The sequence below is a fragment of the Neodiprion fabricii genome, chromosome 7, assembly GCF_021155785.1.
Source record: "Neodiprion fabricii isolate iyNeoFabr1 chromosome 7, iyNeoFabr1.1, whole genome shotgun sequence".
NCBI classification, from domain to species: domain Eukaryota; kingdom Metazoa; phylum Arthropoda; class Insecta; order Hymenoptera; family Diprionidae; genus Neodiprion; species Neodiprion fabricii.
Window position 1 is genome coordinate 4,524,510 of NC_060245.1, and position 14,304 is coordinate 4,538,813.

Genomic DNA, 14,304 nt, shown 5'->3' on the forward strand with positions numbered 1-14,304 from the left:
GCATATGATTACGAAGGTGAACGATTCAACACCTTCGATCATTCCGAGATCAGATACTTTATTCAGGCTTCACGTCACACGTGAGAAGAACCTATTTAAAGTAAGGCAAGCAGGTCGAAAAGGGCGTCATTCATTCTGACTCATCAGAGCGAAAGGCAAAGCGCAATGTTACGCGTGTTCTCGAACAAACATTTTATGCGATGGTATTAATCTAATCTGGACAGTCGAAGTCCGGTTGAAAGAGCGGATAAAATGTTGCGTACACTTGTGCATTGACACAAACTGACGTCTACAGTTTGTTAATATTCGATGTGCTCTTTGCATTAATTGTACCCTGAAAAGATGCGAAACCGAAATAGTTGCGTTATAAAAAAGCGGACTGATATCTTCAATTCGATATTTGATAAGGTATATCATTTGATCCAAGTACACGTTGGATTGGAATAACGGTTTTTTTCACATTCGTCATCAAAATTAGGAACTTTCGAAAGGAACAGGAAGAGTAGTCCCTTTCACACCAAATTTCAAGCCATTGAGAGACGGTAAAATTAATTTCCCCGTACTCTGCATCGTTGACTGTAGATGCAAGATATAACATTGAGTTCTTGGAAAAATCGAAAAAATATTTAGGGTAACCCCTTCTGGTTGGTACTGAACTTTGACGAGTCTTGAAACACGTTAGAATTGATTTTCGATGATGCTGAATCGGTGGATTTTTTTCGGAAGGAATTGATTTCACGTAGTCTCAATTCGTTGCAGTCAGTGATTGAAATGTTACAGTGAATAGAATATTGAGTGTGGTGCTGCGCCTAATTAGAGACAACCTGCTTTGATGTAGCGCCTAACTACAGGCAACCAAGCAATAAGTTACAAAAGTACCAAATCAGAGACTATCAAATTTAAACAGTAAAACAAGCACCTAATTATGGGCATTCCGATGGAAAATTTGTCAGATTTCATACGAGTGACACAGGCAATCGATATCGCAAGCAAGCATCGTACTCAATCAGTCCCTGTTTACGTGCTACTTTCTAGAGTCATATATGTTCCTTGGATACGAAGAGCAGTTTTACGATGAAATTTCTACGATTCGCTTGATTCGGACAAAACTAGCATGTAAGCTACCGATTGCAAGCCTTTTCAGGCAGGCATGCATGGTTCGGATGTTCTCCTGATATCACGGACTTTACGCTGAAATAGAACACACAGCAGATTATATTAAAAAATTTGTTTTTCGTATTTGGTCTGTAAATTTTGATGCGTTGCTTTGCAGGGTGTTCGGATTGTGCGCAATCGATTTCTCTCGCAAAATTACGCCGATGTAGTGCATCGAAGCAATTTCTTTCTTTCAATTTTCAGAGCTTGGAAACTTTTACTCCGATTCGGTTAATTCTAATCAAAAGTAGCATGTAAACAAGCGATATCGCACACCCCTTTAAGCAAGCAGGAATGCATGCAGACACGCAGCATTAACATCACAAACAACAAATCAATCAGTCCTCGTTTTTAAGCGACCTCCTCGGTTCAGATGCGCTCCTGATACCACGAACGAACATGAAAGTAGTCGGGTAGATAGAATAAGCATAGGACACACAGATCGATACGCCTAATAGAGAAAAAGAAAAAAGATATGGCATATAATGGAAGAATAAGTTGTTAATATTGTTTACAAAGAGAAAATTTTTATAAACTATCAAATTCTTTCTTCCCATGCTGAAATGCGGTATTATCAAATTTCAATTCAATTTTTATAGTTTATTTTATACTCCGGTCACTGTCCTAAATGCAGAAATTCATATTTTGATGTACATTCACAATTGCGAGTCCAATAAGACGGTGACGACTGGCTTCCTGATTTCTGATTCAGACGGTTCGGCCGATTTATCCTATAAACCACAAAACACAGAGCTAGCTGTACAAACCCGCTAGCAGATTTGATGTAATCGTAAAGCATCGCATTACCCGTAGGGACCACTCCAACCAACGCGTTCTATCTAATATTATAGAACCCGATCCACGAGAGATAATAACCTCCCGAAACCCTCGTTATGGGGGTCTATCACCACGTAATGTTCCGGTACCTAATTTCTCATTGGTACGTAACGAGCATTTCACCAACTTACGTGCAACTGGTGACACGCCTCACGGGGTCACCTTTGATATTAAACTGAACAATTTGCACCAAGGCTTATTCTCGGGAGGAATTTAATCCCAGATTTCATATTCCCATAGAACGTAACCGGGGAAAATTTAATGAATTGCATAAAAATTCCCCCAATACTTGCATGCGTGTGAAAATGTATGAAACCCCAGCAAAAACATAATTACTTTTCGGTTTAAAATCAGTGAATATGACAATTAGATATATCGAATTAATGGTATAAGTTATCATTGGTGATGGAATCGAAGGACTAGGTACTGAATTTTCATCTCTAAAAATGTATTATTGCGGAAAATTTGCGGCAAACAGTTCCACGGAGATTCGACTAGCATTGAAGCAGCCGAATTCTACGTTTGGCCCGGACCCACGTTCGTAATTTGATCATCCTTCACGAAGAATGTTTTTCATTTAGAGCCACTTCCTTAATTGGTAAAAATGACGTTCATTAGCGTTTGCCATTAGTGACATAAATTACAGACTGAGCTCCCCGATGGTTTACTTCACCAAGACGAGTTTGTTGCGTTTTTTTCTTTTTTTCTTTTACTTTTTGTTCTCATTTACTCCGCAATTTCTTTATCCCACGCAACTAATTGATGGAAGATAATAAAGAAGCAATACATACATACAAGCTTTTAGCGAAATAGCCGTATTTTGACATCGAGTGAACTTTGTCTTCTTGTGTAATTTTGATGATAGTATAATAATGTGGTAACGGATTTTTTCCATTCATACGCTACAATCTACGTGATAAAGTTTGTACTTGTTGGCGAACGGGAAAAAGGACCAAGGGGACAGTGATCGGAATGATTAGAATATCAATAAATTTTAACTAGAATCTTCATTTCGATTAAATAGTTTGAGATAATTAACAGCATACAGTTCTGACTAGATAAAAGTTATGGATAGTTTTAACGAAAATTACCTCTACAACGTCAACGATGAGGCTAATTTATCCGACGCTAAAAGTATAATGTTATGGTAATAATATATTTTCACGTTATTATATTTATAATAATAGTTGTTATTGTTATTATTACCGTTTTTACACAATTGACATCACTATTATAACAAGATCACGTCTATATTCGTACAATTTTGCACGTCGATCTGGTATAACGTCAAAAAAAAAAAAAATATCGGCGACTCATTAAGTACATGAGTTCTTGGAATTAGAAAAATTATTAATTGTCTTTATGGAATTTTCAATCACCGTAAGAAAACACGAGTGAATTTGAAAATCGTTGAAACTTCTTTATCACTCCTGCATTGGCGTTATTTGTTGATTGTTACAAGCTTACATATATGTTCTATTCAACTACAAGTTGATATACGCTATATAAACTGCGGGGAATAAAACGATTGAAAAAATGGGTGCTATGTAATAAATCGTTCCACAGATCGCGAAAAATCGCTCGTTTCACTTCCCTGCTGCTCGTAAATAAAATTTTTGAATCGTTTAGATACTGCCGTTACAGACCAGGGGCGATACTTTCATAATTATGTTTTCATTTCAGTGTGTGCATTTGGGCTGATTTCGTAGAAACGTTACATGGGGAATTTAACATCTTCTAAATTCTCCTGCATTTATGCAATTCAAGATACATTTTACTGAAATTCGCCTCCATATAGGGAACTAAGAATACATTTCACAGAAATCCGCCTGAATATATGCAATTCGAAACACGTCGCACTCAAATCCGCCTGAATTTATGCAACTCAGGATACAGCTTAACCAAATCCGCCTGCATTTATGCAATTTAGGATAAACGTCACAGTCAAAAATGTCTATTAAACGTACTAAATAGTTTCACAGATCGCGAAAAATCGCACGTTTCACTTCCCTACTGACCGTAAATCAGAGTTTTGAATCCTTTGGATGCCGCCGTTACAGACGAGGGGCGATACTTTTATAATTATTTTTTTCATTTCAGGGTTTGCATGACACTTTTTGCACCGTCACGATGAAAATTAATGACGTTGACGCCCTTTCGCCACAGAAGGGAACATTTTTCAATATTTCTTACGAACGTTTTATGGATCATCTACGCCCTGCGATTTCTCAACCTGCACGGATGTACGTATACGCGTCGATGGTCCGCTTTTACTTTTCCTTTATCGATGAGAGAGCGCGTGGACGTCAAAGTAATTGATGACAGTACCTACTGTGCGACACCTTCACTATTCCCATCGCGCACAAACCGCACACCCATATATCAGGTCACACTATTAATTTCACCCCAAACCAGATTGACCTGTCCTGCACTTTGTCCGCGTCATGCGTCGTCGACTTTATGTTCTCGAAGCTTCGGTTCTTGCATCGGCCGTTGGCGGTTTTACTCGGCGTTGAACAATCGGTCCGGCTCTTCCTCTGCACAACTTTTGGCAAGTCAAACGCCAGAAAGCCAGTCTGAAGTCGGCCGAGTAAAAGGCGTAGATGAACGGATTTATCGCCGAGTTGATCCACCCTTTAATCAAAGAATTACCGGAAACACCTCAATATATCACATTTTGGAACTTCGCTTCTTATTGAAAATCTAACAGGCTCCAAGTTCGTAATTTTTTGCAGACAGCTTCCAACTGATTAGTATGATAGAGTAATTCGAGGTAAAAGTCTAACGAATCTCTGGAATTTACTCATATTCTTTCCAATCTTCTTTCTCTATTTGAAAATTAACAAAATTAATCAAATTTCTCGCAGATTTTTCATATATATAATATCTGAAGGTTTCTGACAGTAATTTTTATGTACGATTAATCGATTAATCGTAAAAACCAAAGTAGTCGACTAATCACACAGCAACAATAAATAGATTTAATAAGCCTAGTAGCAAAATTTTCTTTACTTCGAAATCGCGTGACTATTAAAGAGGTTTAGAACTTTTTCAAGTATCTTTGTTTGAAACGGAACACCGCGAGAAGAAACGATTGATCCTAGTAGGTACATGGCACTAGAGGGCTAAAGCTTTATTGATGTTCTTCGACAGGTTAATCTCCTGGTTGAAGCCCACAGGGATTGACGATGAGCATGGAAAAAATGACGTGCGAACGAACGAAAAAGTGGTAAATCCGCACGTGTATCAGGTATTTCCCTGGATTTCCGGTCAGACATAAATCTGTAGTTCGGATCTGGTTGAAAAAAAAGCGTTCATCGAAAAACAAAACGGCTAACAAGAGTTGGAAAAGATTAATTATAAGGGGAGTAATTACCAATTTTTTCGAAAATTCCAAATCAGTATGAAACGTGTAGTAAATTTTATCAAAATATTCCAGCAACATTATCAAACAGTTTTTTCAACGACACTTGTTTCACTCAATTTTTCTAGTTACCGTAACAAATGAAATTTTTCTCAGCGTGAAATTACAGAAAATTTGTTTCTTCAGAAATTTTAGGATAATTCAATCTAATTTGATGGGATATAATAATGCAAAACACATTGATCGCGTCCTGATGGATCAATTCTATTACGAAAAGTGTTATTTAGCAGCAATTATTAGGAGAAGCGCCGAATGCAATGAATAAGATCATGAATAAAATGAATGAATGTTTGTAAAACTCGTACACGTACCTAACCATGTAAGCGCCGGCATAAGGGTGTTGGGTGGATTAGTGGGCATGAATGGGGTAGCAAGGTAGAGAATGAAAAATGGAAGCCAGCAAGCGACAAAACCACCCACAACAACCGCCAATGTCCCGGCAGTTTTCGTCTCTCTTGCCACCCTGTTGATGCAGCTCTGCTGATGAGTCCTGAATGTCATCCTTTTCCCGGAGTTCTCAGCTTCCCCTTCGTCGGCTATCTGATCGAAAGGGATGCCTCCACTCTCGAGGGGCGTAGAGCAGCCGGATCGCTTCGATTTCACACTCCGCGAACGCTCTTTCTGCAAGATTACACATTAATTCATCTTAACGTTTAAGACGGAAATGTGATGAAAAGTCAAGCTAACTCGATCCGGCGTAATCCATGCATCCGCGTTTCACTCGGTCCAGCGACTTGAGAGGACGTCGATTCGACGGCAAACGGAATGTATCGAAGAGGAATCAATACCGCTTCGTTCGTTTTATTGGGAGGCAGTCGGGCGTTGGGTATTCAAAAAATTTAGGGATCCGTATTATACGATAATGTTTATTTCTCTTCATTATTATAAGCATGCGGAAAATGCTGAAATTGTAGACAAGAGCTTGAATCAGATACTGACTTTCGATTTCGAATCGTTTTAGAAACTTGACAAATATGGTACTTTGATTCGTTTGTCTTAACTCTGCGACGTATCTTCTCTCATACAATCCCACTAATCGAGACACCAAGTTTTTTTTTAAATCACACTTGTACCGTTTCGAATATTTCATTATTCAATATTTTCCTGACGTTAACAAAAGTATCGAATCGGTTGCCGAAAAAAAAAAAAAAAATCTGTATCAGTGAATTTGTCCGGTGATTCTACTAAATTTCTATCACCATCTCAAGGCTGCATATATGAAACTTAACATCGTGACCAAACAATTGTCTTGTCCGTAATTTTTTTTTAATTTTTCATATCTAGAAACACGATCGTGTCTTACGAATATTTATATACTGCTTTTTCTACATGACAAATGCTCAGTGTGCTCGTGATAAAATTGCCAGGTCATCAGATGATTTTCAAATTACCTGTTCGAGCAGAAAAATCTTGAAGTAAAATTTTTATTAAGGCTGTAAATGACGAAAACCAGCGCCATTATTTCGTTACACGAATCCATACCTGATTAGTAGTTCGTCTATTCAACGGTTCCGAGCTGGTAGTTTCGAGGTGTCTGTGACGTCTGGCAATGACGCATGATATCCTAGCGTAAACGTAGAGCATGACTAGCATAGGAAGAAAGAATGAACCCATCGCGGAGAATATAACGTAAGAGGTGTCCATGTTGTATGAGCATATTTTTTTATCTATACTCTGGGAGTTGGGGAAGCATCCAAGCATCGGAAGGCTCGCTATAGCGCCAGCGATTAACCAAACGACGATGATCATCGAGCCGGCGAGACGTTTGCTCCTTCGACGTCTGCTGTAGACCAGCGGTTGTGTCACTGCGAGGTACCTTCAAGATTCAATGTTCGTGATATAGATCATTCGATGAAATATATATGTTGCTTGAAAATTCATACCCTTTGATTAATTTCATTACGTTTAGTACTGTCGCGAAATCTTTAGAAATACGACGACAATACCTACTGGAATTGCAAACAAAAGGCTTAGATATGGATTCACAGTTTCAAATCCCTTTGAAACTTTAAATCTAGTAGATTTGTTCGATTCTACCCCACGATGAGGCGTTTTATTCGAAAGGTTGTTTTCTACAAAGTTACTGAAACGGATTGTCTTTTTTTTTTCACCAACTAGATTCAATATTTACCATTTGTTGATTATAGTCTAGGTATATCATTACAATATTAGAAGTAGTCTTTTGAAGAAGACTAGCTGTCATGTATTGAAATCGAAACGAAATTTTTAACATACCGGGTCTAAACGTAAAAACAAGGCACTTTGGTGCCTACAGATAGGCAGCCGGGCGTTACAACATCGATTTTGAGATAGAAGATCGTAGCTCCGGTTGCCTGCTTGTAGGCGCCGAGATGGCTTGTTTCCACGTTTAGGTCTGATATTTAAAACGATTCTAAATCAAGTATCGATGTTTAAGCTTCTGTTTAAAATTCCAGTATTTTCTACTTTCGTATTTGTGAACAGATCTTTGTAAATTCCGAGTATAATCATTTGGTAAGTACTCGATCAATAAAATTAATGAGAAGTACGGTTTCTGGCCAATCAACGTCCTAAGTGATTAATTACCTATCGATCGATATGGCGCACAGGGAAAGAATGCTCGCGGTGCACAGAAGAACGTCTAGAGAGACCCATGAATGGCAGAGGATTTCTCCCAGTTCCCAGTGTCCTCCGTTCAGCTGCAAGCATTGCCAGAAAACACGTAACGGGATAATAATTTCAAGTCTGAGCGGCTTTCGGCCTTTCGTTTGATGCTGCGATTCTCTCACGGAGGAAAATCGTGATTCCACTGTTCTCCCTAAATTCTACTCAGTAACATACCTTTGATCACGCGAATCCACTATACGTATCGGCTTATTTCGTGGAAATGTTACACGGGTAATTTATCATCTTCTAGTTACATTTTACCGAAAACCGTCTGCATATCGGAAACCAAGAGTACATGTCAACCACATCTACCTAAATTTATGCAATTCAAAATGCATTTCAACCGAATCCGCCTGTATTTATGCAACTAACAATACATTTCAATCAAATCCGCCTGCATTTATGCAACTAACAATACATGACAACCAAATCCGCCTGCATTTATGCAATCCAGAATACATTCTACCGAAATTTGCTAGAAGTTGGATTACATTTTACAAGTAGAAAGATGTTCGCGTTAATTTGAAACACAATGATTGAGTAATTCAGTTGCTCTGCGCATCTCCGTTGAAAAGATCAAGTATCGGTAGATTGCTCGTGATACATTTCTAGTAAGAAAAAAAAAGAAAAGAATTACAGAGCTTGAAAATTGCCGATGAAAGTTAGGCAATAGACGATTAAAATTTAATTTTTGTTTCTCAGTTTCTGTAGTTTTTTTTTTTTTCTCTTTTAACTGCTTAAATTAGAACATCCACTGGCTGTTCGGTCTAGTATCAAACTACTCTAGCACTCAAGAAAGTTTGGAGAGAAGTGAGAAAAACAAAGACCATAATTGTAAGATAAAACAAAGTTCCGAAGTGGGCAACAAATTTCGATAAATTTCTCAGCGCGTTAACTTCTACCGATTTATTCGCACTCGTTGAAGCATTTCAGGTATTCGTCCTATTTTCTGCTAATATTATTTGCCCAAAGAAAAAAAAACAAACAAAAAGTTGAAACTCATTTATCGACGAAATGAACCGCAAGTATAAATCACGACGCATTTAAAGTTTCAAGTCTAGAGATGAGTTTAATACTGTTTTTGTGGGCAAGACGGTGTTCAGAAAAGTCCGACTTTGGTAATCAAGTTACGTCTGAAGCTGAATCAAGACTGTCTTGAATCTAGAAACGGCCTGTGAATACCGGCCTAAGTGCTAATGATAATTTTATTATACCCTTGGGAAAATTCCACGGAGATGTTTTGTACATACCTAAATAAAATTCAGCAAGGAAATAACGAAAGCTTTGAAATATTTATTCCATGCTTTTTCTCGAGGACAATATATTCGAAATCAAACTGTATTCATTGTAACAAACGAATCGTGAATTCAATCGTACTGAATTACGATTAGAAACTATTTCCATCATCGACGAGCTCACGGGCTATAAAATTATGCATCCAATCATAGCCAATTCGGCGTATAATCGATCTACGCGACGTGTGTAACGCATGCAATTGTGTACCCAATTACAATTCTGCGTATCCCAAAATTCTACCTTTGAACAGTGATAAACTCGAAACGCAACTGCAGATCAACGTCATCGGATCTAGGCGACAAAATTTTTAGATTGCAAAATTTCTAAGCGTTGAACTTAGGTTGTACGGTAAGTTTTTTTGAACAAACGACTTTGGGATTCGGTTATGGAATTTTTACTCCAAAGAATAAAAAAAAAAAAAAAACAAAACGATGAAATACAAAATTCCTAAATCGGATTCGAGGGCTTTACTTTTTAAGCTCGTCGCTCATTTTGAGTAAGTTAACGACGCGTCCGTGAGTTCTGTAGCCAAAAAATTTCTCGTATACGGTTCAACAGCGCACCTATACACGGAACTTTGTATTCCACTCGAATACAACGCTCATATACCCGTCCAGAGAGGTCAGCATAATTGATGGGGTGGTTTAAAAAAAAAAAAAACACTGAACCGGGAACGGGGATCCCTGTAGCCCTCTTAAGGGATCCGAGTTCGTTGTAAAAACTGGCGGTACTTTATTTTATTTATTTATTTATTTTTTTCTATTCTAATACTATGGAGCGCGAGAGAACTGAAAGTCGAACGCTTGCAAATCCCTTATATATACATATAAGTAGGGTAAAAGGTTTCTCGTCACCTTTGAAAATTGAATTGATTGAAAATTCAACCAATTTCGGCGAGTACGTAACAGAGAATTTTTTCCTCATTTGCAATAATACTTGATTGTAAAAAATGCAGTGCGTATTGATAAAATTTGTAAAAGGTAAACCTTCGGATTGCAACTAAAAACAAAAAGAGATATATTTATATATGGATATCTTGTTTTTCTTTCTTTGTTTTTCACGAAGATAGTAATAAGATTTATTTTTTTTTTTTTTTTTTCGGGGTAATATTGGTAACGGTAGACGACGTAATTGATTTTGTAAATTATTCAAATTAATGTAAAATTTCAGTTAAGAAGATACGAATTCGTAATATCGGAATCCGTCGAGAAGAAAAGTAGCGAGGAAAGTTGGTTGAAAATTGATTGTCATTTAGTTAAAGGTGTATAAATTATTTTCTATATACACAGGGTTTGAAGTTACTGAAAATTCCGGTAAACCTTGTATAACTTTTAAGCGATACAACCGACCTGCAAGAACTCAATTCCATCCCGGCGTAGGGATTACAAGTTTTAATTGTGACAAAGTCTTTCAAGTTATAATCCGTTCATTATTCGTAACGAAACGATAATTTGATCATCGGATAACCAGTCGATCAGATTAAAAAATTTTACAGACCAAAAGGTCATTCGGCTTGCGCACTTTGGTACGTATGTACATATTAACAAACAATTATGGGTACAAATAATTATTACATACCTGCAACAAGACGGCCGGTGGCATAACTGCTAATCCAACTAAGAGATCGGCCGCTGCTAAGCTGGATACAAAACAATTTGTAACCGACCTGAGACGCCTCGTCGTAATTACGGCAGCAATAACCAGAGTGTTTCCCACCTTGTAAAAGTGAAAAATTAAATAAACATAAGTTAAGAGAAATTTTTAGTTCCTGTTACCGCGCGGTCCTTAACTATTTTCATTTTTTACCACAATCGACAAAATGTTATACTTTTTTTTTTTGTTTTCTTTTTTATCACGAGGCCCAAATTTCAAATCAAACCCTCGGTAGACGTTTCAAATTTATGCAATATATACGTTTTGGCTATTTTCGAATAATATTCTAAAAGGTTTTAAATTCTTGTGTCAAACGGTGAGAAATGAACTTCCGAAAACTTTGATCGGTTCCGATTACACTCCAATTATCTTCACGCAATTCGCAACACTTTCAGATTCCCGATGACAAATATTTTCGGCAAAGTTTTCTGGTACTAGAGCAGAGTTCGACGATATAAAGGAACTTTGTCGACGTCTCGAGAGATTTATTTCACAAAATACCTCTTGCAAAACCCATTCAGCAAAGTTTCCCAAATATTTTCATCCAAGTTGTCGGTCTCGTTAATTGATTCTGGCCAAATAATTAAAAGACCAAAAAAAAAAAAACTCGAACAGCCCCAAAAAACTTTTCAGTCAAATCAATCAAAAATCTCTGGTAGTGTTGAAATTGCGCGAAATTAATCAGAACAAAATCATAGATAATCGACGAGTTTTTAAACGAATTTTCCATACGCAGTGTCAATAAAAAAATTAGTCGATGGCTCGTTGGTTTAACACTATTTTCCACCTAAATTCAATCACGTAGCTTACAATTGTGACAAATATGAGCACGGAGAATACAGCGGCCTGCAGCAAATCCGTCCAAAGAGGCGTGTATTCGTTCGTGAGATTTTTCCCGCTAGTTGGAACGAAATTATTATTCGTACTGTAGGTTGCAGTTGTCCAGATGGAACCGGATGTGGCCGCCGTTGCTGCCGGGCTTGCCATTTTAAATCTAAACTGTAGGTCGCGTCACGTTTCTGGAGCCCGTAATTTTATCGGGCGGCGTTGAATTTCCTGCGATTGCAGGAACTCGTTCAGGGTTCCTTCATTATCTGGAATGACGAAAAGAGCGCTCGTTATTACTCGAAAATTCTTGTGATAAAATTCACCTCCAAAATATCTGCAAAAAAAAAAAATAATCAAGCGAAACTTTTTGTAAGGATGTTCAGTTTTAAATGAGGGCTGATCTTGAGTTGCATTCTACGTATGATGATTTCTTTTTAAATTATACGAAGTTTTTTTGCTTGTTTTTCTTTACGCTAACTACCGATATAAGAAGAAAGAAGAAACAAGAAGAAGAAGACGAATAAGAGGATCACGAATCACTAAAAGATTAGCATTGGAAAAATTTGTTTAAATTATACTGGAACATTTTTTTTTATGTTTAGTAAACCGATAAACGTGCATTCACAATAATCACACATCACGTCGCAGAGTAAAACAGAAAAAAAGCATATTTACCGAAAAAATTTTACTTGACAGGAAGATTTCTGTTTAAAGACTGTCTTTTTTTCCTTTTTTTTTAATCGATACAGACGACTTTTACGTGGATTCGAACGGTTCGAAATATCGACACGAATATGATCCACTGCAGTTTCGAAAAGACTGAATGAAAAATTATCCTTAATGGTTACGTGCAAGATTATAAGACAGCTGTTTTCAGAAGAAGAGAGAAAATTGCGAGACTTAAACTTGGCCGGAAGTTTATGCGCTGCGGTAAAACTTCACCGCGATAAAGAAAAATCCTCAAATTGAAAGTCGCATTATACGATACTGGCAGTCTGTGAATAATTTTAACTGCTTCTTCAGGCAAAATTATTAGACTTTTTTCTAGAGGTCATCGAGACATTGAAAAGTTTTCAACATAATTTTCCTGTGTCTTTGAGAGTCAAGTGTGTCATACCGTTTAGACTTGGCTTATCGTTAGAAATATCGTTTTTCTGTCTCCCAAAACTATTGATCTGGTTGTAACGAAATATAGCCTAAAACCTGGCCAGACGTTGTAGCTATTCACAGAAAGAAAAATAATCAAAATCTGTTCGGCAGTTTTGGAGTTATAAGCGAACGTACGAAAAAACGTCAAGTTTCACGTATAGGGAATTCCGTGGCAAATCGACCAGGACCTGGCCCTCGACCTCTCGGATTTTGTCCATAATTTTTCATACTGTCGTTCCAATACTAAAAAGCAATAAAGTTTTTCTTCACTCGTTTTTCAATAAATTTGTTTCATTCATGATTTTTGTAAAATTAGAAAATTTGATAAAATTATCGTACAATTTTTGTCAGATGTAGAAATTTTTAATTGTAGACCCAGACTCGGTTGGCTTTTGAGTCTACTCTTATTTGAGATCTTGAAACAAAAATTTCCAAAATTAGATGCTCAAAGTTTTTTATTCAAATTTACAAAAGGGTCAAACCCTGGTCTATTCTACGTGGAATGCCCTATAGGTAGAGATGCGGTTCGACCCGTCATGGGAATTGCATGATTTTTAATACCCGTTCGATACCTCGGGCAGAAAAAATATCGTCCACCATCACAGCAGTTCACCTCCTGCAGAAATTTAATCTTCATTCAGGAAGAATGAACCCTTAACTCTGATGCTGACTGTTTTTAAATGTCCAATTCGTGCAGGGCAACGACCCAGTCGTTGACTCTAAATCAAGCGTGCAAACAGTATATAATCCGGAACAATATAATCCGGAAAATTCGATCGAGGAAAAATGTTGGTTTTTTTATCTGTCGAACAACTTTGTTTCCGTGAAACTGGAAAATACGCGAATAGAATTGTAATGCGAAAATTTTTGTCCCGATTCTTAGATCGACATCCAGGGTAACTTGGATACGTTGCTTTGTATTTTTGCCTTGCTCGGCACACTCCCAGGAGAATTTTACACCCGTCACGCGGCTTACGACGATATGACACGGGAATCCAGAGGGAATATCAACACGAAAGTACAACACCGACAGCGTCACCGTACATCATGTATCTACATATATATATATATATTTCTAATGTACATCAGGTGTACACAGAAGGTATCTCGATCAGATTTACGGAATATCGTGACAAACGTTACTGTCGAAGAAGTTCAAAGCTCCTCTCTCTGCCATCGGAATGGAGGAAAGAAAATATAAGCTGCAATAACGGATAAAACCATTTTGAACATCGACGTTTTTTCCCCGCAATGTAAATTCAACCGCGGCAGTTTTTTGGGTCTACATCATTGCCGGGAGAAATTTCTATAACCGG

General features: G+C 37.4%; 1 protein-coding gene across 1 annotated transcript in view; it reads right to left on the minus strand.

Moving 5' to 3' along the window:
• Positions 1-2,982: 2,982 nt before the first annotated feature.
• The window catches only part of LOC124186539 (tyramine receptor 1-like), a 35,597-nt gene continuing 24,275 nt past the window's right edge, over positions 2,983-14,304 (minus strand). The window contains exons 2-7 of the mRNA XM_046578332.1: positions 11,822-12,105; positions 10,937-11,074; positions 7,982-8,094; positions 6,899-7,232; positions 5,728-6,037; positions 2,983-4,626 (exon numbers count right to left, since the gene is read on the minus strand). Coding sequence (XP_046434288.1) covers positions 4,451-4,626; positions 5,728-6,037; positions 6,899-7,232; positions 7,982-8,094; positions 10,937-11,074; positions 11,822-11,998 — 1,248 coding nt within the window. The 5' untranslated portion in view covers positions 11,999-12,105 and the 3' untranslated portion in view covers positions 2,983-4,450. The remainder of the gene's footprint in view (positions 4,627-5,727; positions 6,038-6,898; positions 7,233-7,981; positions 8,095-10,936; positions 11,075-11,821; positions 12,106-14,304) is intronic.